The following is a 26,584-nucleotide window of genomic DNA, read 5'->3' on the forward strand; positions in this document are numbered from 1 at the left end:
AAATTTCGGATTTTTAATACAAGGCACAATGGAACATGATGTGCTATGCGTAAACGTGTTGCATGTAATCTTGACCGCGATAATGATCATAACTCACCCCGTCTGGTAGGAGGATGTTGATTCCTTAAGTCGCTAATCAATTCAGGCCCTCTGAATGTGTTATGATATTAAACTGCACTTAGATCTACCGCTGAATGCTTTCTGACGAGCTAATTAAGCATATTGTAAACTTGGAGGAAAAAAACATTGTTCTTCAGATTTATTCTGGCACCAACGTTTGTCTTTATAAAGATATTTGGAGAGTGGCCCAAGAGGGCTGAATTTAGACGTGTGTGATTGGGTCCTGGTCCTGATCCAAGATTTAATCATTAAGACTAAGTAAGCTGATGCAGCTTTTGTCATTTACTAATTAGAAAATGTATTTTTCTCTTAGCTTTCGTAGCCAGGATATAAAGAAAGCACAAATGCTAGCTTGTCATTGCCTCAGTTTTTGAGTCCTTCATTCTTCTGTCTCTGAAAATTGCCTTTTGTTGGGGTATGCAGAGAGACATTATAACAGTCTTTTTTTATTATCAGTTTTGTATTTTTTTTGTATTTTTAATAATATTTTCAGATATTTTTCATTTTTTTAGAATTCTATCATTTAGTGAACACAAATGTGGATATACAGGACTCTAAAAAATATTGCGATAAATTTCTTTATATACTAATAGGCTATTCAACCAATCAAAAATATTATATTTTATTATATTCTTATTATATTTTTATTATTATATATAATTATATTATTATATTTTAAAGTAAAAGAATTGTGGTATTTCAGTTAATTGTTAATGAATCCAGATTGTATGATATTTTAGTTTTTTGAATTTCACATTCTGTTTAAGTTGTATAAAGCAAAAAAAAAAAAAAAAAAAGTTGGAAAAACACCCAACACATGACTTCCACTGGATTATTATTAGATTTGTCATATGCAGAAAAGGTTTTTGGTGTGAAAACAAACAATGCTACTAGTTTTTCAAAAAGAAAAATACACTTTTTTTACGGGTAGAAGGAAATTAATTGTCGTAATTCTCAGTGTGTTTACACACAAATTGAAATTCGTGGATTGATTTTCATACCCTTCAGTTCAAGAAGTCATTTAGCTTTTAGTTTATCACATTGGAGTAAAACGAGATACACATGCAGTTTCCGTAACAATTTAGATTAATTATTAAATGAGCCTGCGATATTAGTTTTCAGCGAAGCACATAACACTAGTTTCCAGGAGGGGGCAAGATCACACTTGTTTTCCACGTGGAGTAAGACAATGTAATGATCCCACATAGACACAACACAACATAGAGGAACATTTTTTGAGGCTGAAAAAGGCAATGCTGCATCCGATATAAAGGAAGAAGACGCTCATAGAATAAAAGTAGTCGGTAGGTTTGAAGTAGTAAAACACAAGCAAGCGTTTTGTCAAATTATAATAGTGGTTGGCTGCGAGTTTGAGTTCTTTAAGTGGTTGCGTAAGAAAAAGCATGTCAAAAGGGTAAAAGAGGTAAAAAAATTAATCACGGCAAAACAAGAGTTTGTACTCCGATAATCCAATAGGGAACAAAAAGGGGAAGAGTCTTTAAAAACAAAAAGGAAAGGTCTTGGGTAGCGAAGGGTGTGGTCTGCAGCTAAAACAAAACAAACAAAAAAATTCGGTGGATGGTGTCGTGGCAAGTCTTAAATGCTCTACAGGGACTTTAGGAACAACACCAGTTTCAAAATGTATGACTGGCGAAAAGGCAGTAATACACAAAAGTGATTGCGCCAACAGCCGTTAAACAAGGAAATAATACTGGTGTGTTGATTTAATAGTGACAGGTCAGACAACTCTGAGGCTAAAAAGCTTTTTACTGGGGGGAAATGTTTTGTCTGCCACTTTAGGCCTCGCGGCAAGATCTTAAACCCGAGCGCCTGCCCGTCCCAACCCAATCCAAGTTTAGGGTGGGACGGTATGTTAACAATTATTATTCACACATTGTTCTTTATTGTCTCTGTTTCTACAGTCTTATTTAACATAGATTTAGTTACAAAAGACAGGCTTTAAGTGTCCCCCAATCCAGTTCTCCCTCCCTCTCTCTCCCGCGCAGCCTGTTTTGCTGGCTCCCAGAGCAGATTGCCCCGGGTGGCGGCGACCAGCGCTGTCAGACCCACAGGGCCCAAAATCTCATGTAGTCCACCAGAGTCCTCAAAATGATATGGGAATTTTTCCGGATAATGGTTTGAAACAAAGTGTCTTTGACATGTTTTCTTTCTTCAGCAGTAAAGATTTATTGATTGAATGTGGAACAACAAAAAGTCTGTAATAACTGCCTTGAAGAAAAGTAGGCATAAAGGAAATAAAAATCAAAGACAGACAGCGAAGAGGTCTATTCCGGATAACAGCGTCCATATAAATTGTAGTCGCGATTTTACCCAGGCGGTAGGGATGCATTAAACAACGCTTGAACCCCGTCACCATCAGTAAACAGTCGCTCCTGATCCCAACGTGTTCTTCAAAAGAATATAAAACAAACCTCTGCAGGACTATTCGGCTTCGCTCCTTTGTGAATGGCACACGTGATGATGTAATGTTAATGATGTGTGTGACTACAGATAAATCCCGGCAGTGTTATTATGGGATGTTGCGTGATACGACTGTATTTTTCTCCCCATCTTCTTATGGCTGCATTTCCAACTGGGTGCAAAGCAAATTGATGTGAGGTCTTTAAACAAGTTTAGTGCATCAGCGGAACAGCGTTAACATGACAACAAAATGGCAGTCGAGATGAGGGTGAGGGATCCATAAATTGCTCTTCATACGTTTCCATCCAAAGAGGGTCCAAACCTAGACGAATGGAGGATATTTTTACGCCCCAAAGTAGGGCTCCACGATTTTGAGAAATAACGTAATTGCGATTTTTCAGACCGAAATGGCAATTTTGATGCGATTTTCGATTTTAAAAGAATCATGCCTTTTCTGGGGAGCATCATTAGGGTTGCTGTCCATAAATTCTTGAAAAAAACGAAGTGTCATACGATTACACAATCGCACTACATCAAATCGCAATGTCGATAAGATTTTGGTTAATCGTGCAGCCCTAACCCCAAAGTACTGTGGGACTTGTCCCAGAACACCAATGTACTTGTCCTGAAGCACTGAGAGACTTGTACCACAGAGACCAATGTTACACGTATACTCCAGCTTGCTAAGAAAGCCTCATGTGTATTAGTTGATTTCCCTAGGATATTTCACTTTTATTTTCTGACCGCACTGCAAAGATGCCACACATATACCGATCTATAGTGGCGGCGACAGTGCGAGCACATCTTGTAAACACATTGGACATAGCAATGAAGCAATCATAATACTTGGTTGATTTCAGGAAGTGACATGCTTGAATCAACCTTTATTCCATGTCAAAAGTTTAATGCAGAAAGGACTTCTATTAGAAAAATAAAGTCACTTCCGTTTCTGTCCTTGTTATTGGAATACTAGGAAACGCCATTTATAAGGGGGTTATTAGTTTCTCTCTTGGCGAGTAAACCATTCTTTCGGATTGGTCTAAACAATCAGAGTACTGGGTCCTTAACTGAAAAAGGGCCAACTTTCCTGTTTTAGATTTTGTTTTGTAACGCTATAAGTTAGAGACATTGCTACTGAAATTGAGGGTTGACCAAACTAGCACAATAACAATTAGCTGTTTTTTGTCATATTTGGTTTTCATCCTATCAATCTGTATGCTTTTGTTGGGGAAATTGCAGGTTCGATAATCGAGAGAAAAGTCTTCTCATATGTGGATAAGGAAAATGGACAGAAGCCAGCTTCGTAGGAGGGAGATACAACTTTATTGATGCGTCAATGAAGGTCTCAGAGAGCAAGGGACATGACAATGTTTTTAAAGGTTCAATTGAGTACAACCCAAAAGGCGGCCCTAGTCCACAGTAACAACAGGAAGATGCTGTCGTATCCTTATTAGGACATGTTGTTCGCCTCAGTTTGCTCAGAGGGACCTTGCATAGCGAGACCTTGCAGGTCCCATGCCCTTTTAGGGAAACTCAACTGTCTTGTCAAGGATCTTCTCGAATGATGTCAACATTCCCTCACTACTGTAAGCAATGTAAGCAAGTCTTTCTGCATTTCTAAATGTATGCAACTCTATTCTACAAATGCAAGTCTATTTTCCACAACACTTTAAAAATATCAAACTACCAATAAACAGTAGTTTAAATTTAGGATACTGTTTTGCAAAGACCTCAAAATCTTGAAAATGTTTGTGAAATGGCTGATTTCCTTTTTTGTGACACGTTCTGACACGCTTATGTTTCGTCACAAGCTATCGCCACACTGAAATTAATGGTGCCAAGCGGAATTAGCATGATTGGGAATTCCAAAAGACAAGTGCTGCACAGAAAACCCAAAGACCCTCTACATTAGAGTCATCACCTCTTCAAGCTTTCACAGAGCTAATGGGCGCCTAATCAGCTAGGACAGGGCAGGCTAGCCGGCTGCTAAAAAGGGCTAACCGAGACTGATCGGCGGACAAACGGGAGTCTGGCCGACTGAAAACATGCAGTAACCAGCCCAGCTATCCGGAAACCTACAACAAAAAACGGCCACGCAGAATCAACCATGCACACTAAGACCAGCAAAGAATGACAATGAAATCAATGTCATCAATTCCTACGTGCTACTTGACAAACGACTGAATAAATGTAGCTTTTTCCATAATTAACCGATACAGAAGATTCAAAAGTATGGTATGATATTCCCTGTCGAGAACACATGCCTTATATTGCTCAAACACAACTAGAAACCTGAAATTAATTCCCCCAGGGATAAGGACCTGCACCGGCATCAGAGGTGGAGGCGTTAAATTGGAAGGTGCAAACAAGCAACACTTAACTGCAACCTGTCTGGCGCGCCAGCTCCTGACTGAAAATTGGGTTTCACTATCTTCAAGTGTTACAGACAGGCCCTATCTCCTCCACTTCAGAAATAAAAGAAAGAGCCCCATGCCCCCCGCTGCTAAGCCAAGAACAAACTATTATCTAGACTCTACACTTTTTTCTTTCAGGCGGCCTTTCAGCGACAACGCTGCCATCTTTGCGAAGAGGGCCGAGGACAAGTCGTACCGCGGGCGCATACTGATGGTGGCCGTGACACTTTTTCGTCTGGCTGGTTTCTCGCTCTAAATAAGAGATGCCCATGTGAAGAAATGTCCTTGGCTTAATTATGAATATTAAATGACAAACATGCAAATAAAGGAGCTTAATTTTCAGCGCCCTTGCCTAATTTGGATAGGCGTGAGCTAAATAATTGTGAATAAAAAATGCAAAATACCTCAAACGATGCATTTAGGGCAGGCGTGGCGAACACTTGGCTCTAGAGCCGCATGTATTGTAAGGAGAGGAGTGTGTTATGGGAAATAATGTGTTTTTAATCGTGTGTGTTTGTGTGTGTCTGTCTGTCACGGCAGGTCAATGCGTGGTGTGGCTCTTTGACTCTTACAGTTAAAAATTTCGGCTCTTTGTGTCAAACTTGTTCGCCACCCCTGATTTAGGATATTTGTCGAATTTATAAAGATATAAACCCATTGCTGACCATAGTTTTCAGGTAAAGGCACAAAAAAAAAGAGTTTTACTACTGCGCATGTAGGAGGTCGACCCGGCAGCCATCTTGTTTGGCTAGCTGGATCGCTCTGACCACATCCGGTTCAGCAGGCGTATTTATTGAAAGGTCACGCATGCGAAGTAAATGAATGGAGTCGCGCATGCGTGTTACATTACAAACAATGGAAAAAGACTGAAAAAACGCGGGTCTTTGAAATGTGACCATGTGTGTGTGTGAATGATTACTTGTGTATTAAAAATAGACAAACGGGTTAAACAAGTTAATTTTAAAGCATAGGAGTCTGAGAAATACACAATAACTAAAAGTAGCTTACTCTACAGTATTGTCTTCCACTTTTTGAAAGACTTTTCCACACAGAAGAAACATATGAAGTGTTGTCAGCAAATATGCTCTCCCTCAAATAAGTGTTCTTACCAATCAAAAAGTGGGGTATCCTGGCAGCACCACAGCAGACAAGGCAACCGTACATTGCGTCATCAACACAGCCCAGGCAATCATAGTTGCTCACTGCCTAGTCTGAAGGACCTCTACCACAGCAAAGCTGACAACAATATAAAGTATTCATTTCACTCTGGCCACAGCCCTTATGCCTTGTTTCTTTTTGGCAGATGCTTAAGGTCCCCTAAAAAAAGTATAACAGGCTCGGAGACGGTTTATTTCCCAGAGCCATCATCTTACTCGACAAGCACACAAAACTGTGAAAAAAATATCTTGCCTAGGTTTAGAAAAATGTATATTCATTTTTTGCTCAATTCTGCCGCTAATGTCATCACACAAGTTTCATTTCACTCGTTAATGATGAACTTACAACCATGCCAGTCTACCAGCACTATCTTGGAAATGTATCCAATATATCCTTATTACCTTTTTATTATCCTATTTTCCTGGAGTGCCACGTCTAATCTCATTGTTACTATTATATACCATATTGTTGTCAAACCTAACTCTAATAATTCTATCACTGCCATTGATGTTTAAAGATGTTGAAGAATGGGAAGTATTTAATGCCAATGACATCTATAGCCGCTAATGGCAGTGAATAAATTAAAGGCCCAATGCAGAAGGAAGTCCTTTTTTTTAATTGTAACTGCTGCCTCTAGCCTGAAACAAAACTGAAGCGTTCGTGTAGAAACAATAGCTTAAAACATTGAATTCACCACTGCTTGGGGTTTTGAGGTAAAAAACAATTGCATGTGTACTGATTATTCTTGAAATTAAATACAAGCAACATAAGACAAGTATTTGAAAAGCAAAACAGCGGCTCACAAAGTCAAAACATTTTTGTATTAGAGCTAATTTGTTTAGCTTGGTTTACAGTGTTATGTTATAAGTGGCTTGGATTTTTTTTCACAGCGTCTCTCTCGCCTCTAATTTACTTCCTGTTGAAATTGTCACCTGCTTAGCAAGCACAAAAAGACTGAATTAACTGTCAAGAAGTCAAAGCTGTGTCCTTTGAAATATTGCTGCCACAAACACTTTGCCTTTATTCATTTCCCATTTTGGCTCCTCCGACCGAAGATTCCATCTGGGTCAACATTTTTGTGTTTGTAGGAGATTTAAATATAATGCCATTGTAATTTGCCAACAAATACACTGACAGTTTTGGGCAGTGATTTATATTCATATGGGTACTGTATATTATTACGTCAAAATGATCTCCAAAAAGTAAATACTAATGGTTTTATTTATATGTGTGGTGCAGAACTATTCAAGTATGGTTAAAATAACATTCAATTTCTGGATGAAATGACGAACATTGAAAATATTTTTCATTCAATATTAAGGCCTACTTGTCAAGCCTGAATTATTGGAAAGGGTATACTGGTCACACAACAAAAAATGTTGTGTTCTTTTAATTTGTACTGTATTTTTAAAACCATCGGGATCACCGTGTTAAATGGCGCAGTCTCTGTAGCTAGTTCTATTTTTGTATTTAACACTACACAGGGCGCATCGCACGATAGGACACAGCTGCCCTCTGCTGCAGTTAAAAACAAAAACACATATGCATACAAGTGTGCGTATTTTAAAAAACAACAGAAGCAAAACAGAGTTTCGTTTTGGTTTATTTAAGGTTACAAAGTAAAGCACTTGAATACAAGAAAACTTAAAAACACCTTGCGCAAAGCAAGGTAAGAATTTGGTACTCACATTTTTTACCAGTAATCCATGTGTTGGCCTGGAGAGGGATGGGTGCCACCACGCTGTACTTGCCCAAAACGCACACCAGGAAAGTGTGCTCCTACGACCCTTGTGGTTCCAACCAACCAACCTATGTCAAACAAAATCCTCCCCATCTGTTTCTTACCGGAACAGCTTTGCTAAATCTCCATTAAAAAGTTGACTTCCAGAGTCACTTCCAGAGTCACTTTCTGTGCCGTGCAGCTCCTCAAAAAGAAAGCCTGCTTTAGCGAAAGCTCGAACAACAGTCCCAGCCGACACATTAGCCCAAGCATCGACAATCCATTATATTCTTTTTAATTCGCTGGAGGTTTGGATGGAAAAACGACGCAGTTTCATGAAACCAAAGCACAAAGACGATAACAATAACTTTTTGCTAGAATTGCTAGATCCACGAGTATTACCGCAAACAATGGACACATCGTTTCCTCTTCTGCACAAGTGGGTTCCTGCATTCACGCAGGAGATGCATTGAAAGTCACAGAAGGCATACTACTCACATTTAGTTCGAAAATGTGAAACATTTCACAAAAAAAAAAAAAAAATCAGATTTCGCCCAAAAATCTTATATAAGTCCATGACTCGGCCAAGGCTCGGACGTATAACCTCCCAGTTTCGGGGTGGGCGCCCAATCCTAAGGCCACCGAGCTGGTCCACCTTCGCTGCACTGCTCGATAGGGCACGCCGCACAATTTGAAGAGAAAGTGAAAATTTTGTGTCCCCCTTATAGTCATTAAAATAGGTTAACACTTAAGTCAGTAAAATATGCTTATCACGCAGATGGTAAATACGTTTTGCTCATTTTTAGGGATATTTTCCACTAAAATAAGAAGTAAAAAAAGAGCAAAACAATATATTATTTACGACAATCATCACCAACATGGTGCTCACGGGCACCAGGAAGCCTCCTATGATCACCTTAAAAGCCCTGGACTGTTCCTGAACAGCTCACTAGTGATGGTTCTTTAAATTTTGATCCTTATTCAGCCCGTTTTAACCCTACTCAGAATTATTACAACCTTGTAATAAAATAATGGTAACCTAGTAATAACAGGATGACTTGTTTCAAAAACGCATATGAAAATGGTAGCCCAACTCACAAATCAGTAACGAAAGAGTGGCTCTCAGCTTCTAAAAGGTTGGTGATCCCTAATTGATAAGATAATGTTGCGTATTGGCAGCACGGCGGCACAGTGGTTAGCGCGTGTGCGGCACAGTTCTGAGGTCATGAGATCGAACCTCCTGAGTGGAGTTTGCATGTTCTCCCCGTGCTTGCGTGGGTTTCCTATGGACAATCCGGTTTCCGCCCACATTCCAAAAACATGCATTTTAGGTTAATTGGCCTGTCCAAATTGTCCCTAGGTGTTAATTAGTGTGTGAGTTGTCTGTCTCTGTGTGCGCGACTGGCTGGAAACCAGTTCAGGGTGTCCCCTGCCCACTGCCCGAAGATAGCTGGGATGGGCTCCAGCACCCCTGCGACCCTACTGAGGATAAGCGGTGCATATAATGGATGGATGGATGTTGCATATTTTGAGAATAAGTATCCTTATTTCACTCCTAAAACAATTAAGTCAAAATAAGTTAAAACTACAATAATTACCCTTAAAATGATAAAAGATTCTCTGACAATAGGGCACAATTATATTATTTGCGGTACACAAATTTGATTGACAAAAATGCACCTTTTTCAACTCCAAATCCTTAAATATTGCACATTTCACATTAACAGGCAGCACTAAATGCTTAAAGGAAGCCGTCATAACCAATCGGGCGTATTCAAAGTATGCGGGTGCATTTGTTTGTCAGCTTTTTGCTGCAGGATAGCAAAAAAAAAGAAAAAGAAGACGACTGCTGGAGCAAAGCCACAAAAGGCGCTCTTTGTCTGGCGGGGTCAATCAGATCAGTTGCTCTATAGTAAGAAATGGCAACAACAAAAAGATACTAACAAGAACGCCACTATTTTCCCCTTTAAGCTTGCTGATGTTGTTTTTAAGGAAAGATCAAGCCAGCATCCATTCCAAATGAGGTGGGCACGAGGGGGGGGCTGAATGATGCCAACAGGTTAAACCATGAATTAATCATGCCGCGTCGCACAGGGGGTCACGGTAATCACCGAGGGTGCCGCCGCCTTCATGTCCTCGCCATTCTCTTCTTTGCCTTTGAATGCAGTTAGGAGAAGATGCAGAGGGCGGGAGGATGGGGGATGAGGAAGAGGATGCGGGTGCAGGGTACCCTCTAGCGGCGCACAGCAAATGAGGAGGTGAATAAAAAAAGCCCAGGACCTCATCAGTCAACTAAGCAGCCCTCCTGAACATTTGCTTCTATGCATGGTGGAATACCAGCGGTGATGAACTGAATAGCAATAAATTTTGTTGTGCAGTGGTGGAGATACATGAAATGGATTTCTCAAGGAAAAGCTTAAGCGTCGGCCCCACTCGACTTCACTTTCGGACGACTCATCAGACACATCTGAACAAAGCCCCCACTCGGGGCACCGCACATGTGAACCCACATAATGCATTTGTTTTCTCTGCTGGATATGTGTGGTTTGTAAGAGACATGGTTAAACAAAAAAAGATGCATCCAGCTCTGCTGCATACAGTTGCTATCGTGACATCGCCACAAGCTGTAAGCCACAAACGCGCAAAACAAGGATGAAAAAACAAACACATCACCAAAAAAAGCTGTACTCGGCGCATTAGCCGCAGGCAAGCTGCTCCAAAAGACAAGAATACATATTTCCGAACAAAATGGGAAGGGTTTTTTTTTGTAATTTTCATGTGAAGTACCTTAAAATCTTAATTATATTAAACAGAAATAGCTACATTTGGCACAAGTGCGAGAAGCTTTAGTGTGCATCATAGCCACACAAAACGTATTTCATTTGAGCCGAATGTACTCCAAACTTTTCAACCAATGGTTGTACACAAATGCTGAATCCAGCACCCACTGTTTTTAATTAAAGACAAGTGAACTTTGATGCGCGGCTCGGCGGATGAGTGGTTACCACGCAGCCCTACAGTGTGGAAGTATAAGGTTCAATTCCAGCTACCCCGGCCTCGCCGTACGGAGTTTGCATGTTCTCCTCGTGTTTGTGTAGGTTTCCTGCAAGCACTCCGGTTTCCTCCCGTATTCCAAAAACATGCATGTCAGGTGTGAATGAGCGAGTGGGTTGTCTGTCTCTGTGTGCCCTGCGACTGGAAACCATTTTAGGGTGTCCCCTCCCCACTGCTCGAAGATAGTTGGGATGGTCTCCAGCACCCCCCTGACCCTACAGAGGATTAGTCGGCGCTGTAAATGGATGGATGGAACCTTGATGCAGAACACTGCAACCGGGGGATTCACACTATCTCAATCTTAGAAGTGTTACTTTGCACTTTGCATCCACTAAAAAAGAATTTGGCTCACCAATAAAAGAAACATCCGGAACACTAAAACTCAATATACGAAATTTAGTACTTTTAAACATGTCCTCCGACACAGCTATTTCCCAAATGCCATTAAACGGGAAAGGATCGGTTTTGATCGTGACCACAAAAATAAAATCACTAGCCTGCACCATACCACAATGCTGAACACGTTCTTTAGACAGCCTTTTTTATGTTTCTTTAATTTGTGCAAAAAATTGCATTGTGGCTAACCTGGCAAAAGGGCAGAAAGCGACGAAAGCATTCAGCATCACCGAGCAGATAAAATGCAATCGATTCTGATTGTTAGAAGTGTATTTTCCTTTTCAAACAACTTGTGAGTCTTGATTTTGACTACATAAATCACATATGGAGCCTGTTTTCACACAGCAAATTGTCGACATTTATTCTTGAAGTCTTGTCTTGTTTCACATGTGGCTTTAATATGCAATGCTCAAAATGAATAAAAAAACTGCATACGTCGCAACACAAACATTTTTTATTTCGGGATATACAGCTACTTTAAGACTTGCGAGGTACATCTTGTACCTTTGGCAGTAAAAAAAGTATCTAGCACCAACCAATTTGAACCCCATACAGCAACAAATGTGATTTATCACTGCTGTATTTAGGATAAGGCATCCAAAAATGCTCTCGCCTAGACTTTCTGAGATGGAAAGCTCTCATTTGATGATGGGTGGGCTTCAATGCGCACGCCAAATAAATGCTACATCCGGCATGTTCGACAAGCGATGACGCCCGACAAGTGTCATTACCGCACCTTGGCCATGCACTGCATCTGTATCAACTTGATACACAGGGGGGCTATTCCCCAAGAAGGGTCGTGGAGGGTAGTGATATGGAACTGCTTGACCTCACTGCGCCATTTATTTCTGTTCCATTTGGCGCAATCTGTCGGAGCAGTTGGACGCGGACGCAACATCCTCCTCCTCCTCTTTGTGAAAAGAGGAGGAGGAGGATGCTGATGAAGAGGCCTGCGGGGGTGCAACTTTTAGGACCCCCCTACACCCCCCCCCTCAATTCTCAGACATCGTGCATGTAGTCATGTCAGGTGCAGGAAGGGGGGATAAAAGTGAGGTGGTGCAAAGAGCCAGGCATCAAGATCTACTCACATGGATGTGATGTTTTTGAACAAGTCGGCTATGTCCACAGTCGCGCTGCTGTTGGCTCCAGCTCCGTCCTGCGCCGCCAGCAGCGGGAAGAAGCGTCCGCTGTCTGACTTATTGCAATAGATCTCGGTGGGCGAGCAGCTGCACGTCGGCGGGCAGTCCAGCATGGAGCTCAGGTGGTCCCGAAAGAGGAGGCTGAGGAGCAGGAGGACGCAGGAAAGCCGCCAGCTCCGGCAAATCCGCGGCGCGTCCAGACGTACATCCATGTCTCCGAAGGAAAGATGCAAAATACAAGAAGAAAAGGGAGGAAGAGGAGGTCCTGGTGTCCTTCCTGAAGAGAACAGAGGATGCTCTGTGTGATGTGTGTCCTTGCCTCCTCACATATATACATATATATATATCTATATATATTTATATATGTACAAACACGCACCACGCATACAATCCACACAAGGGTCCAAACGCACAGAGAAAACTAGCTGGAGGGGGTTCCAAATCAAAAATAAAAAAGCCCGGTAATCAAGTGGAAGAAATCTCCAAGCAAGCGCGCATGGTGGCTCCCCCTTCCCCAGACTCTCCGATGCTGCTCTCTCCTCCTCAGCACGATGCTGGAGCAGGACTGACTGGATGGAGGGATGAGAGGGAGGAGGAGGCAGAGAGAGGCATCAAATGAGGAGTTGGGGGCGTCTAGTCCCTCCCACCGGCTGCTGTCGTACTGACACCTGCAGAAGCTGCATGCAGTCAAGTGTGATTACAACGAGCACGCACATGCACACGAGCGCACACAAACGTATCTAAGGCGCACTGAATAAGGCATTTATGGACATAAACACATTGATTCAATTTTTCAATTTCAGTTTTTCACATCATAGGTAATAAATGCAGAGTAAAACGAGTAGGATAGCATAATTCCAGACTAGAGTTTAAATTACAAAATAACTTCTCCTACCTGTCAATTTATGTTTCCCCCGTATTGTATTCGTGTTTTTTTTTCAATCAGTTAAAGTTGTGCACACCAGTGTTTTTCAACCTTTTTTGAGCCAGGGCACGTTTTTTTACATTGGAAAAGTTCTGCGGCACACCAACTAACCAAAAATGTTATAAAGTGACACTGAACAGTATGCTTAATTACAAGAGGATTTATAATACCCCCACCACAGACACTTGACATTGACATACTATTTGCAGAAAATGATTCATAAATGTTTAATAAAATTTGACATTTTAAATAGTGACATTGGATAATTTCTCACGGCACACCTGACAATCTCTCACGACACACTAGTGCAGGGGTGGCGAACAAGTTTGACACTAAAGAGCCGAAATTTTTAACTGTGAGAGTCAAAGAGCCATATAACGCACTGACCTGCCATGACAGACAGACACACACAAACACACACAATTTAAAACATATTATTTCCCATAACACACTCCTCTCCATGCAATACAACAATTATTGTTCTTGTGTTGATTTCAAGGAAAGTGTCCACTCTCAATACACACCAAAAATCTAAACTCGAAACCAGGCAAAGAGACACAGTTATAGAAGATATATCGTCTGTGACACTGGTAGCAGACGACAACATCATTGTAGCTTGTTAATATTGCTCTGGTATTCTACGCAGTCTGTCTTGCTGTGAGCAAATAAGTGATGCGTCGCGTTTTTAAGGTATATTATTGCTTAATAAGGGGAATTGCAACCATTAACACGGGCGCAATTGGCTGAGTTTGACAGATATGAGTTCGATTTATGGGCTGGCGATCAATTTTAAGAAGCCTAAACAATTTTCAATGGACGTGTCCAGATAGATCCCCGGTAAGGTGGTACCTCTTCATACATACCTAATTCATTCTAGGATTGTGCTGGTAGATTAAATTGCTCATGAAATGAGCGAATTCTTACAATATGAAATATTTAAAAACTAGTTTCTGCGTTCCCTGGCTCCCAAAAGCATCCAAGTATATATTAAATATCTACAAAACAAATCTTCCTGATCACTAAAAATATGTTGAAATAGCAATTAAAACATGAAAAATGACAGAAATGAGACGAATAAGACAATATCAGCAAAATAAAATGCAAGTTTATTATGACGCAACGGAGCTGTGTGCATGCTGCTTACGGGGTGTGGGAAGTCCGTGGTCACTTATTTTATCCTTAAAATGCAGGGTACTGTAACTTTCAGTTTTTATTAATTCTTTTATTTTGCCTTTCTAGCCATACTCGCAACATTTTTACTTTCTAAAGGTCTTGTAAAGATAAACGTATCCAAGGAAATGTGTCCCTCCCTTCCCTTCAAATTGCTACAGAGATGTGTAAGGCAAGTGTCATTTAGAAAAGTCGCAGCCAGACCAGTCTCGAGCGGTCTCTATTGGTAGCCTCTGGGAATGTTTGTGACTTGGATTTTTTTTATATTTTGTATTTGGTGGAAGACTTTTTGCTCCAAATAAATCTCATATCAAAATTCTCATGTTTACATGTGTTTGTATATTGAGGTATGACTGCATTGGTAAAATGATTATGTTTACATGCAGACAATAGTCAAATTTAACACACTTTCTGACCATGGTTAAAGTGCTAATGCTAATCACTGATTTGTTCACCACGGTCATAAGTAGACAATGATTCCAAAAGCTAATGCTATGCATAATGCTAGCAACAAGGCTTGTCCAATGTTTTAGCTGTTAGAAATGTTAACGCTAAACAAAATGTACACATTTCAAAAATAATTCCTCACCAAGAGTTAAGCTGGAAAGCAATAGCTTAAAAACAAACATACAAATAAGTAATTAATCTTAAGCCTGTCCCGTGGGGAATGTTAACACTAAACCAACATAGGAATTAAACACATTAAAAATGTGTATTTTTTTGTGTTAAATTGGAATGCTAATGATATTAGAACAAAGTAATTTACCTTAAACTGATGAAGCAATTAGGCTACATTCAGCGAGATACAAGGTGAAAACCACATTTTGACCATTGGTTGGGTACTAATGCTAAGAACTAATTAATTTGCATCAGTTATAAGTAGACAGTGATGACAAAAGCTAAACCTAAAAGCTGTGGAAAAGTATTTCGCCCCCTCCTGATTTCTATGATTTTTTGGGCATATTCATAATTCACCAAGATTTCAAATCATCAAATCATTTTTAACATCACACTGAGACAACCCAAGGAAGTACAACATTCAGTTTTTAAATATTTATTTAATGTATTAGGGCAAAAAAAAATGTAGAACCTATCTGGCCCGATGTGAACAAGTAATTATAATTGGACCTATCTGTGGACTGATAAGTCAAAAATTTAAATTTTTGGAAGGTGTCCAGCCCATTAAATCTGGCATAAAAATGGGACAACGAAAAGAACATGAAGCCAACGATAGAGCATGGTGGTGGCAGTGTGGTGTTCTGGGGATGCTCTGCTTCCTCAGGACCAGAACAACTTGCTGTGGTTAACGGAATAACGAATTCTGGTGTTTACTAGAAGCTCCTGAACGGACGACCTCCGGCCATTAGTCCGTGTCCTCAAACTCAAGCGGTTGTGGATCATGTAGCAGGACAATGATCTGAAACAAACGATTCAGTCCACCTCTGAATGGCTCCAAAAATAAAATGTAGGTTCTGGAGTGGCCAAGTCAAAGTCCGAATTGAAATCATATTGAGGTGCTGTGGTGTGACATTAAAGCAGCAATTAATGCTGGAAAACCCTCCAATATGGCAGATTTTAAACAATTTTGCAAAGAAGGCTGGGCCAAAATTCCTCCACAACATTTTAAGACTCATTACCAGTTATCGAAAACGTTTGATTTCTGTTATCACTGCCAAAAGTGTCCCAATTCATCATTAGGTTCAGGGGGAAATTACTTTTTCACACAGGGTCAAACAGGTTTTGATTTTTATATTGCCTTGATAAATGTAACTAACATTTCAAAATAGTGTTGTATTTCCTTGCATTTTTACTGTGTGATTTTAAAATTGATTTTATGAAATGTACAAAAAAACTAGGTAATCAGGGGGTAAATACTTTTTCCCGGCACTGTATGCCTAAAGCTATCAACAGAGTGGGTCCAATGTTTTAGCTGTTGGGAAAGACAAAACTAAACACAAATATGAATTGTACATACCGGTAGATAAATTGTACATTTTTGGTTAGTATTGCGCTCATATATTTCAATTATCAATGAATGATTTTCATTATGGACGCATGTATTCAACAACGTGCATCCCTTACAATGCTTAATTTGAGCTGAGAACAGGGTTCATATATTTTTTGCCAAATACAAGCACTTTTTAAGGACTTTGATAGCCAATTTTACAATCTCTCCAGTACCATTAAAAGACGAAATCTGATGTGAATCATGCATTTTGTTGGGCCACAAAGATATCTACGATTTACGTATGCAATTTTTAATTTCATGTGTGCTTTGATCTAGACAAATGATTTTTAGAACTTGAGTAAATTGTGAATATATTTGTTTTTGAGACTAATATCTCCCCATGCAGGAAGTTCTTCCCATTATATTTTACAGCTGGTAAATGCTACCTTAATGTTTGGCATGGCTCATAATAAATGTCCATTCTAAATTGTAAACATTGCACTAATAGGGCAGCACGGCGGCGCAGAGGTTAGCACGTGTGCGGCACAGTTCTAAGGTCTTGGGAACCTCCTTTGTGGGTTCAAATCCAGCTACCGGACTTCCTGTGGGGAGTTTGTATGTTCTACCCGTGCTTGCGTGGCTTTCCTCTCACATTCCAAAGACATGCATTTCAGGTGGATTGGCCGGTCCAAATTGTCCCTAGGTGAGAATGAGCGAGCGAGTTGTCTGTCCCTGTGTGCCCTGCGATTGGCTGCCAACCAGTTCAGGGTGTCCCCTGCCCACTGCCCGATGATTGCTGGGATGGGCTCTAGCACCCCCGCGACCCTAATGAGGATAAGCGGTGCAGCTAATGAGATGAGATGAGATTGCGCTAATACACATTGCATAGTGCTTTGTTGAAGTGTAGCTTGCATCCGTCTTCTTCAGCGTGACCCAAAAGAGGACAAAGCCATACAAACTCCCCCTTGACATTAGCCGGCTCATTGGGATATCTCCCGTTCTTCCCGATTAGTCACTCTGGCATTGCTAAGAACTGTCAAAAGATTTGTAGTAAGGGGAAGTAGACACAGACATTGCTGTAACTAGAAAGCTGCTGCAAAGAAAAATAAAATAACTGAAGTGAATGAACTTTGATGTTCATATGTAATTAGAAAAAAACTGATTATCCCTTCAAGTAGGAATTTGAGGATTACGATCCAAGAATGAGAAAGAAGTGTGACGGGAGCCAGATTACGATCAAAGAGAGGCATCAGATTAAACGCCATTACGCGACGAAGCCATTGTCTTGGTTCTGTAACGCCGCTTGAGTGCGGCGGCATCTTTATTTCCAGTCTTCCACTCAGCGGCTAATAAAAGTCCAGACGATAAAAAGGTGAAAAAATATGATGGAACGGAAAGAGAGTGATAGAGGATGAGCCGAGCCAAGTATCCACTCTGCATGTTTGACTTTATTGTTGACTTTATTATTTTACGCCTTACATTACGCTTTCACGCATCAGGCACGAGCTAACAACCCATGAATTGATAACTTTCCACCACATCAAGGTTGTTTGCGGGATATAGTCACTTATCCCTTTATAAAATGTATGACGGTAGGTTTTAATCTGGCATTAATTCAAATATTATATATAAGAGGTTCTCAATCGGGCGGACTTGAGAATTTAAAATACATATCAAAGGTAGCATTTTTGCGAAGATCCTTAACGAGTAATACACTGCGTATTTGTAATTTCAGAAACTAAGTTTGTAAATATAGTTATATAGTTCAACATTATTCCCTCGAATTTTGAAATCTATCAGTTCGTTAACTATCCATATTAAGTGAATGCGTACAATGGCGTAACACAAGGAATCCTTTCGCTTATGCCGCAAAGCACTGTGGGACTTTTAGTACACACACAAAACTATGACTTACTTGTTAAAAAAGCCACATGTGTATTGATTATTTCTCCCGGACGTTTGCTTTTATTTTCTGCCCATTGTAAAAATGCAGTGTTCCATTTATAGTAAACACCAAAGTTGTTTCCATTGATATGTAATGTGAATCTATGCTTCTGGCATACCACATAATGGACCTCTTGTTAACAGAAGGGAAGCCCACTTTTGGAGCGAGAACAAGCAAACGTGGTACTTTGTTGATTTTGCTGAGTAACATGAATTAAATTAACCTTCAAAAGGAACATCGTATATTACTTGGCCATAAGATGTCACTGTATTGTGCGTGCAACCAAAACAAGCGCTAAGAAGCACAAGGAAGAACATACAAATCACAGAGACTCAAAGTGATCGGACTGCACAATTTCTTTAGCAGTCTTTCAAAGGCTTTTTCTTTCAAGTACAGGTAGCAGCAAGATGTCGAACATGTATGTCAGCTTCCTGTTTACCACAGTGAGACGCTAAAAAATACACAATGTCCGTTTAATTAATATAAAAACTTTAAACCCTTTGTTCGCGGCATGACATAGCTAGTGCTTGCGCCCATGATCGGCCACATCAAATCACCTCTCAATCATTCCAAAACTTCGGATATATTAAGGTTAGGGATTTACATGTATATGTGAGAAAAAACAATTATGATCCCAACGGACGACTTTCAAGCCAATTGGCAAGTCCAGTTGCGGTCAAATGACACTATGATGTGGATGGTGTTATTGTCATCTTTTTTTTCAAACGTTTAAAAAGAGACAGGTCGATAAAAGATGTTTGAAAAAAAATCAGGACAATAATAACGGCAAACTTTTAGGTCATTGGTTTTTCCAACTAAAATTGCTATGGGATGGTTAGGGGGTGCTTGGGTTGTAAAATATTTCACAAGCAGGTACATTGTTAAAAAAAGTGGAGAATCATGTATCAATAGTACAATACAATAAAAGAACATTTGAAGAAATCTCCACTTATAGGAAGAAAATAGTCAAAATTATACTTTAATGGCTATTCATAAATGAGTCTAAAACAATATTATATTAAAAAAACATTATAAATAATAGCATATATAACATTGAACCTCCCGTGTGGATTGGGGTCTGATTGTTGCCAATCAAAGCGGCGCTGCCTTTTCCAGCAGCTGCCCTATTGTTTTAATGTCTGCTCCTATCTTCGGTGTTTTTTCTTCCCGTTTTGACAACTACACTATGGATTATTTCTATCCTATGGACATGGGTTTTAGAGCACAAAAAATGCGTCTATTCAAGGAATCAACTCCTTGCCCTGAATAATTCTCGTGCCGGCGTGATGAAGGGGCCTATCGTGGAAGAAGAGCCGGAGCTAGCTAAGCGGCTAGCGGCGTTATAAGTCTTCGGTACCATCCGTAATCATGGTAAATGCAAACTCACGACCAAATAAGATCATCGAGTGCTGGTGGAAAACATCGAAGCGCACAGGGAGCGCAGTTGCTGTGTTTTGCGGAAACGTGGCTCACGTTTAGCATTCCGGACGCTAACGTGTAGCCACCCGGAGCTACCCGGAGCTATCCGGCTTGAACGCCGCTAAACAGAGACACGAAAGCCGGGGGGAATCGGAGAGGAGGCGGACTTGCTAACACGAGGTGGTGTATCCCTGGATTTTCACTAAGAAAAGATTTCCATCTGCCGCAGGGATGTCGAACTTTTGGACTAGCGTGACGTCATCCACTCCGCTACAAGCACCCCTAGGGCATCATGTTAATCTGTTAATAAACAACAGGGTAGACTGCTGGAAGTGTGAATTTCCTTACGGGGATGAATAAAGTATCTATCTATCTATCTATCTATCTATCTATCTATCTATCTATCTATCTATCTATCTATCTATCTATCTATCTATCTATCTATCTATCTATCTATCTATCTATCTATCTATCTATCTATCTATCTATCTATCTATCTATCTATCTATCTATCTATCTATCTATCTATCTATCTATCTATCTATCTATCTATCTACAACCTTTTTCAAGATGAGAGCTACTTTTTGTAACTATTACGCGCAGAGGGCACCCAGTTATATGTGCAGTTGTAAAATAATAGCTTATCATGGTATTACTCTGTTATTTATTGGAGGTAAGGTTGAATAGACTCAGTAAACCACTAAAACCACATAACATCACTAGAAAAATACACCCCTCCGTGAACTGCTAACTTCGTGGAGGAAGGATTTGTGTGTCCTCATGATGCTAGGAGCTATGATGTCTGGGGGCTTCAAGCTCCTGAAAGAGTCACCCATGATAAAGAGATCCTAGGTGAGGTGAAGTTGTCTTTGGACTTCTGCTTCCGTCGCGGCTTGTCCATAACAAACACCATGATTAAAAGTGTCCATATGAGAACCTGGCAGCAGGACACCCTCGGCCGCAGTTCGGTGATAGACCCTGTAGACATTTCATCGGACATGCACCTGCAAGTTTTGGGAAGTCTGTTGAAGAGAGGGCAGAGTTCTCAACTGTTTACCAGCTGGTGGTGAGTTGGCTCCCATAGCGAGGGGAAATATCGGTCTGACCTTGCAGACCATAGCGTGTTGTGAGGGTCTGCTGGGAATGTCTAACAGAATCTCCTGTCCAAAAAAGTTTCAATTCCCACCTCCGACAGAACTTTGCCCATTTCCCGAGAGCGTCAGGGACATCATTTCCAACTGGACCATGTTCCGTGTCTCCACGGCTGATCGGAGCTGTAGGCTGCAACCCGAGAAAAACACAACCAACGTTAAAGGATGCCATCAAGCTGAAGGAGGGGTCCCATTGGGCCTACCCGGCCTGTTGGACTCGAAAAGCAGCTGGCAGGTATCGGCTGGCCAAGTGGAATACAGTTTTGGTGGTCGCCGAGGCAAAAACTTCCGAATGGCTTTCAGGAAATTCTGGTCCCCCATCGGGCGTGCCATCAACACTGTGTAGAGATGGGGCGCCTTTGACTTTGACGTTGTGAACCAGTGGTAAGAATACTTTAAAGAACTCCTCAATTCCACCAACACGTCTTCCTGGGTGACAGCAGAGCCTGGGGACTCTGAGGTGGGCTCTGATATATCTGGGGTTCCAGTCACTGAGGTTAAAAAGCTCCTCAGTGGCATGGGTTGATGAGAACCGCCCATATTTCGTCAAGGCTTTGAATGTTGTGGGAGTTGGACTGACAGACTGGGATGGTTCTACCCCTCTTCAAGAAGGAGAATCGGAGAGTATGTTCCAACTACAGCGGAATCACACTTTTCACTCTGGTTTGGTCCATTTGGGGGTATCGGAGAGGAGGGTCAGTCAAGAAGTCGAATCTCAGATTCAGGAAGACCAGTGAGGTTTTCTTTCCGAGCCGTGGAACAGTGGACCAGCTTTATACCCTCTGTACGGTCCCTGAGGGTACATGGATGTTTGCCCATCTGGTCTACATTCGTTTTGTGGACTTGGCGGAGGGAACTGTGTTGGGGGTGCTTCAGGAGTATGGGGTACTGGACAGTCTAATTGGGGCTATTCGTTCCCTGTATGACCGGGGTCCGAGTCAGGTTCGCATTTCCTGCAAAAAGTCTTCATTCCCAGTGCAAGTTGGACTGCGCCAAGGCAGTCCTTTGTCACAGATTCTGTTGATAACTTTGGACCGAATTTATAATTGGACCGAATTTCTATGCACAGCCTTGGCAAGGAAGGAGTCCAGTGTGGAAGCCTCAGCAGATGATGTGGTGCTTTTGGCTTCCTCAAGCCATGATCTTCAGCTCTCACTGGAACGGTTTGCAGCCGCGTATGAAGCTCCCGGGATGAAAATCAGCACCTCCAGGACAGAGACCGTGGTTCTCAGCGTTAAACCAGTGGTATGCTCTGTCCAGGATGGGACCTTTTGCCTCAACTCCTTCTTCACCACGTAACCCGACCCGGACAAGTGGAAAATGATGGATGGATGGATACAATGATTTAGCACTGGTGAAATATTTTCACAATCGGTCTGTGGGTACCTCATCTGTCCTTAGGGGGCTCCCTAGTGTCCACAAGCACCATGTTGGAGACCCCCTGGTACAGACAGAAATATCTATATAGATATATTGTAATGATAATATTTGAAAACTGACAAAATTGAAACTGAATAGCCAAATTAACTGTTTTTTCCCCAATCTTGGTATAGAATCTTTCTCAAAATGAACAAATTGATGTTGTGGATCTTTTTTAAATGATCTTAGAGAAACAAGATCAAATATCTCAAAAGAAGACACATGATAATAAAAAAAAGATATTCTGCCATTACAGTAAGGATTTATTTTGTGTACCGTTCTTCTGTCGTGTGGCAAGCTCACAGAGATGCACAGGACTAATTAGGCAGAAACGGCGTGGTGTCTCGCCTTCAAACAGACTTGAGAAGAGGACATGGTCTCGAATGCACCACACAGGAGAATACACATGCAGATTTGCTCATTCCCCACCATACTTAAAAACAAACTGCAGTACGAGACTTTGGAGGACAAAGCTGCATTTAATACACTTAAACAAAAGGAGATAGTAATGAGAATTTGAGTTTTTTTCTACAATATATTGGAAAAAGTGTATATTTCACAATGTTTACCCGATTGTCAGAAAATTGGTGGAATCTGTGGCTGAAACAGAGCAAAACTAAATTGTTACCCCTTTTTGCAGAACAGTCAGTATTTAGTAACTTTTGTTATTTTATCTTTTTTTTTTTTTTTTTTTTTTTTTTTTTTTTTTTTTTTCAGAAAAATAAGTAATAAGCAAAGTGGTGTCAAATTTCATTTTGTTGCAATTGAGGTAGTTATCAAAACAAATCTAAGTCATCAACACTGCCCAGAAAATCCTCAGCTGTGCTCTACCTAGTCTGGAGGACACTGCCGGCTTCCGATACCACAGCAGAGCCAAGAGTTTTATAAAGGGCTCCTTCCAGCACGACCCTACCGAGGATAAGCGGTGCAGAAAATTGATGGATGGATGGATGGATGGTTACAATTAAATGATAATTTATACAGTAACTGTTCTGCCTATAAGAAACATTGTCATCCTTGAGTGTCGTCTTGTTGTTAATATGTTAATTGCACAAACCTGCTTGTTACATTCCACCCAATAAAATGGGTACTTATGTTAACCAAAATGCAACAATAGTATTTTTTTCTGTCTCTATCCAGTTTTCAGGGCCCTGTCAACTATATACAAGTTTTAGTCCAATAGTTTGTATTTTCTTTAATTGTCAAAATCAAATATATAAAAATAAAATTGGTGCCAGTATAAGGTCACTGTTACGCCTTTGACAAACATATAGCACGGTCTCGGAGCACCCTTTTTTGGTTAACACGTTAATTGTTTGTTCCTAAAAGGGAAAGAAAGAAGAACACAATAATGTTCATGGTGAAACCAGAGTTTTTCACGTTAATTTATGAAATTAATTATTCTACTTTAAATGCATTTATTTTCATGCAACCCCAATTCATGCACCTAATAGTTTGGTGTGCCTTATATATGAAAAATGTATCTCCATAGACTATTTTTAAAGGGTGCACCTTGTCATCCGGTGCATCCTATAGTTCGAAAATACGATACAAAACAGGGCAAAGTATTGCAAGTAGAAAAATGTTTTCTAAAGACAACCACATTAGCAATGTGATTAATACAAGTACTATCAAAAAAGTGCCCTGGTCAAAAAGTGTTTTCACCATCTAGGGAATCCACTTTTAAACAAAAAACAACATAGGGTGGTTAAGACCTTGTCTAATAAAACAACACCCGAAAAAAAGCCCCGTTCGAAGCTGATGGCCATCCGGCAGGACCTAAAAAAAGGCTCACGTGGCAGAGCGCCCCCCTCCCCGAGTGCTAACGTGGCAATTTATTTCAATTTGGGCAATGACGGAAGAACCCCTAGCGGGAGGCGAGCGTCCCCTTGCCGGCTCGATTTGTCAGAAATTCCAAACTAATGCGCCTCCAAAGACTACGTGTAATAAGAGTGGTCCCGGTGGCGCTCTAAAAATCATATTCTGAGTGCTCCACGCTCTCTGCAGTCAATGTCTTCCTGCAGTTGCATGTTTACCAGCATCTGGTGATCCCCACATGTCGCAAGTGGGAAAATGTCCGTCCATGCACACTTAGCCTACACCAGCACCTTCAGGACATAATCTGTACAAAGACCTCCACATACAGCCGTTTACAGCAGTGGTTCTCAACTGGTCTGACTTTCAGACCCAGCTTCCCAGTTTAATTAAAAGCCGTAACCCAAATATAGATTTAAAAAAAAAAAATAAACACTTCTCTTATGTACGGAAGGTAAATATGACATCGGTAAAACTGAGATACAGTGCATTGAAATAGTATTCATTTTTTATCTTTAGGATTAAAGCCTGAAAGATGGAAATTAAAAAAAAAAGTTCTTGGGGAGAGAGGCAATGTTTTCGTTAAGCAATGGAGTAGAACATATTATATATATATATATAGTTTTTTTAAGACCAATTGTCCAGCAAAGCCAAAAAAAATATTCCCTTCATTGCTCACTTAGCTGCATTTTTCATGAAATCTAAAAGGTTTCACTAAGTAGATGTGGACATTTTTAACAGTCTCACCATAAATGAAAATATGCAACCACTCAAAACCTCGCTCACTGAACCCAAACAACCTTAAGGTTAGGAAATTGTAATTACTTTGTAGCATTTTTTATCTACAAACTCAAAACAAATTCAAGAAAAAAAGGGAAATCAAACATTTTCAACTACAGACATGTTTCTTCAGATAACTTGCGAATAGGTAAATAGTCTCTGACCAAACCTTGCCGCCATTTTTCTTTGTGTGTCCACTCACATTGCAGGCCATTATTACCATCTATTGTTAAAGCCCTAGTCTGGACTATTTGACAACTAGATGGCACTGTAGTGTCTAATGAGAATGAAAACCAGTGCCAAGAGCACAGCGGAGCAGCAAGATGGAAGACAAATATGGCAGAGACATGGCGGTAGGGATTCCTCTATGTAAAAAAATATAAATTTATTTAAAAAATTAACCTTGGTATGATAGTTGATGTATTTTTGCCCAGTATTCAAATCAATGTTTTTTGTTTTTTAACTGAAAGTTTTGTTGTACCACTAGGACGCACGAAATATTAAACCCTGTCCATTTTGGGAGTATAATTGACCCTTAATTATTTTTTTTTTCTTAGCACTATGTCTGCCAAGTAAAAGGCCCATGAACCACTGTAAACAGGTTTGCAACCTACTTTTAGGTCGTGACCCATTAGTTGAGAATCCTGGTTTACGGTAATCTCTCGCTGCATCGCAGTTCATTTTTTTGCGGTTTTGCTACTTGGGGGAATTTCATTGTGCTCTGGATTCTGATTGGCTAAAACAGTCGCCCCTTCTCTTTTCTGCCTGTGCGAGTGTGTATCAATAACATTGCGGTCTAATTGGTTGCATGTACACTACGTAATGCAGCCCTACAAAGCTATATTAAATGGGCACAAATCTTTTTCAATTTCATGTTTCTGTATAATGTCATCATGAATTAAATTTTTATTATTAATTCTTGTTTTTTTATATGGGATCATTTGAAGGTCTGAAGCTGGAATCGGTTACTGTTGCCAATGTACAATATAAGAATAACAATAATATCAATAATATCATAATCTTTGTTTTTTGTTTTCTATCAGTTTTCATTGCCAAGTCTTTATAGTTGAATCATATATTCATTTCTGTCCCCATTTTTAATTTTTTTTTTGTGTAATAAGATCCATCCATCCATAATCTCCACCGCTTATCCTCAGTAGGGTCACGAAGGTGCTGGAGACCATCCCAGCCATCCTCGGGCAGTGGGCAGGGGACACTGCTGGAGTTATATATTAATATAAACTCATTGCTGGCAAAAATATTCAAGTCAAGACATTTACCTAAGTTTAAAACTACTGCGCAAATGTAGTGAGCCCGGCCCGGCCGCCATTCTACTTGGCCGCCCAGGCTGAACTGACTACATCCGGTACAGTAGGCGTGGTTTATTGAAAGGTTGCACATGCACAGTGAATGGATGGAGTCGCACATGAGTACCACATCACATTACAATGGAAATTAGACTGAAAACGTATTATAATGGAAATAGACTGATCTTTGAAACGTGACTATGTGTGTGTGTGATGATTACTTGTATAATTAAAAATAGAAAAACAGGTTAATTTCATAGCATGGGAGTCTTAGAAATACACA

The 26,584-nt window shown here is 40.4% G+C and overlaps 1 protein-coding gene across 2 annotated transcripts in view; it reads right to left on the reverse strand.

Moving 5' to 3' along the window:
• Positions 1–12,971, reverse strand: part of ntrk3b (neurotrophic tyrosine kinase, receptor, type 3b) — a 355,088-nt gene extending 342,117 nt beyond the window's left edge. For both annotated transcript variants that reach the window (XM_088333994.1, XM_088333995.1), the window contains exon 1: positions 12,372–12,971. In XM_088333994.1, coding sequence (XP_088190120.1) covers positions 12,372–12,634 — 263 coding nt within the window. In that variant the 5' untranslated portion in view covers positions 12,635–12,971. The remainder of the gene's footprint in view (positions 1–12,371) is intronic.
• Between the last annotated feature and the right edge of the window lie 13,613 nt (positions 12,972–26,584).

This window comes from Urocampus carinirostris, chromosome 4, assembly GCF_059441175.1.
Source record: "Urocampus carinirostris isolate Australia breed hairy pipefish chromosome 4, RoL_Ucar_1.0, whole genome shotgun sequence".
In the NCBI taxonomy this organism is placed as follows: domain Eukaryota; kingdom Metazoa; phylum Chordata; class Actinopteri; order Syngnathiformes; family Syngnathidae; genus Urocampus; species Urocampus carinirostris.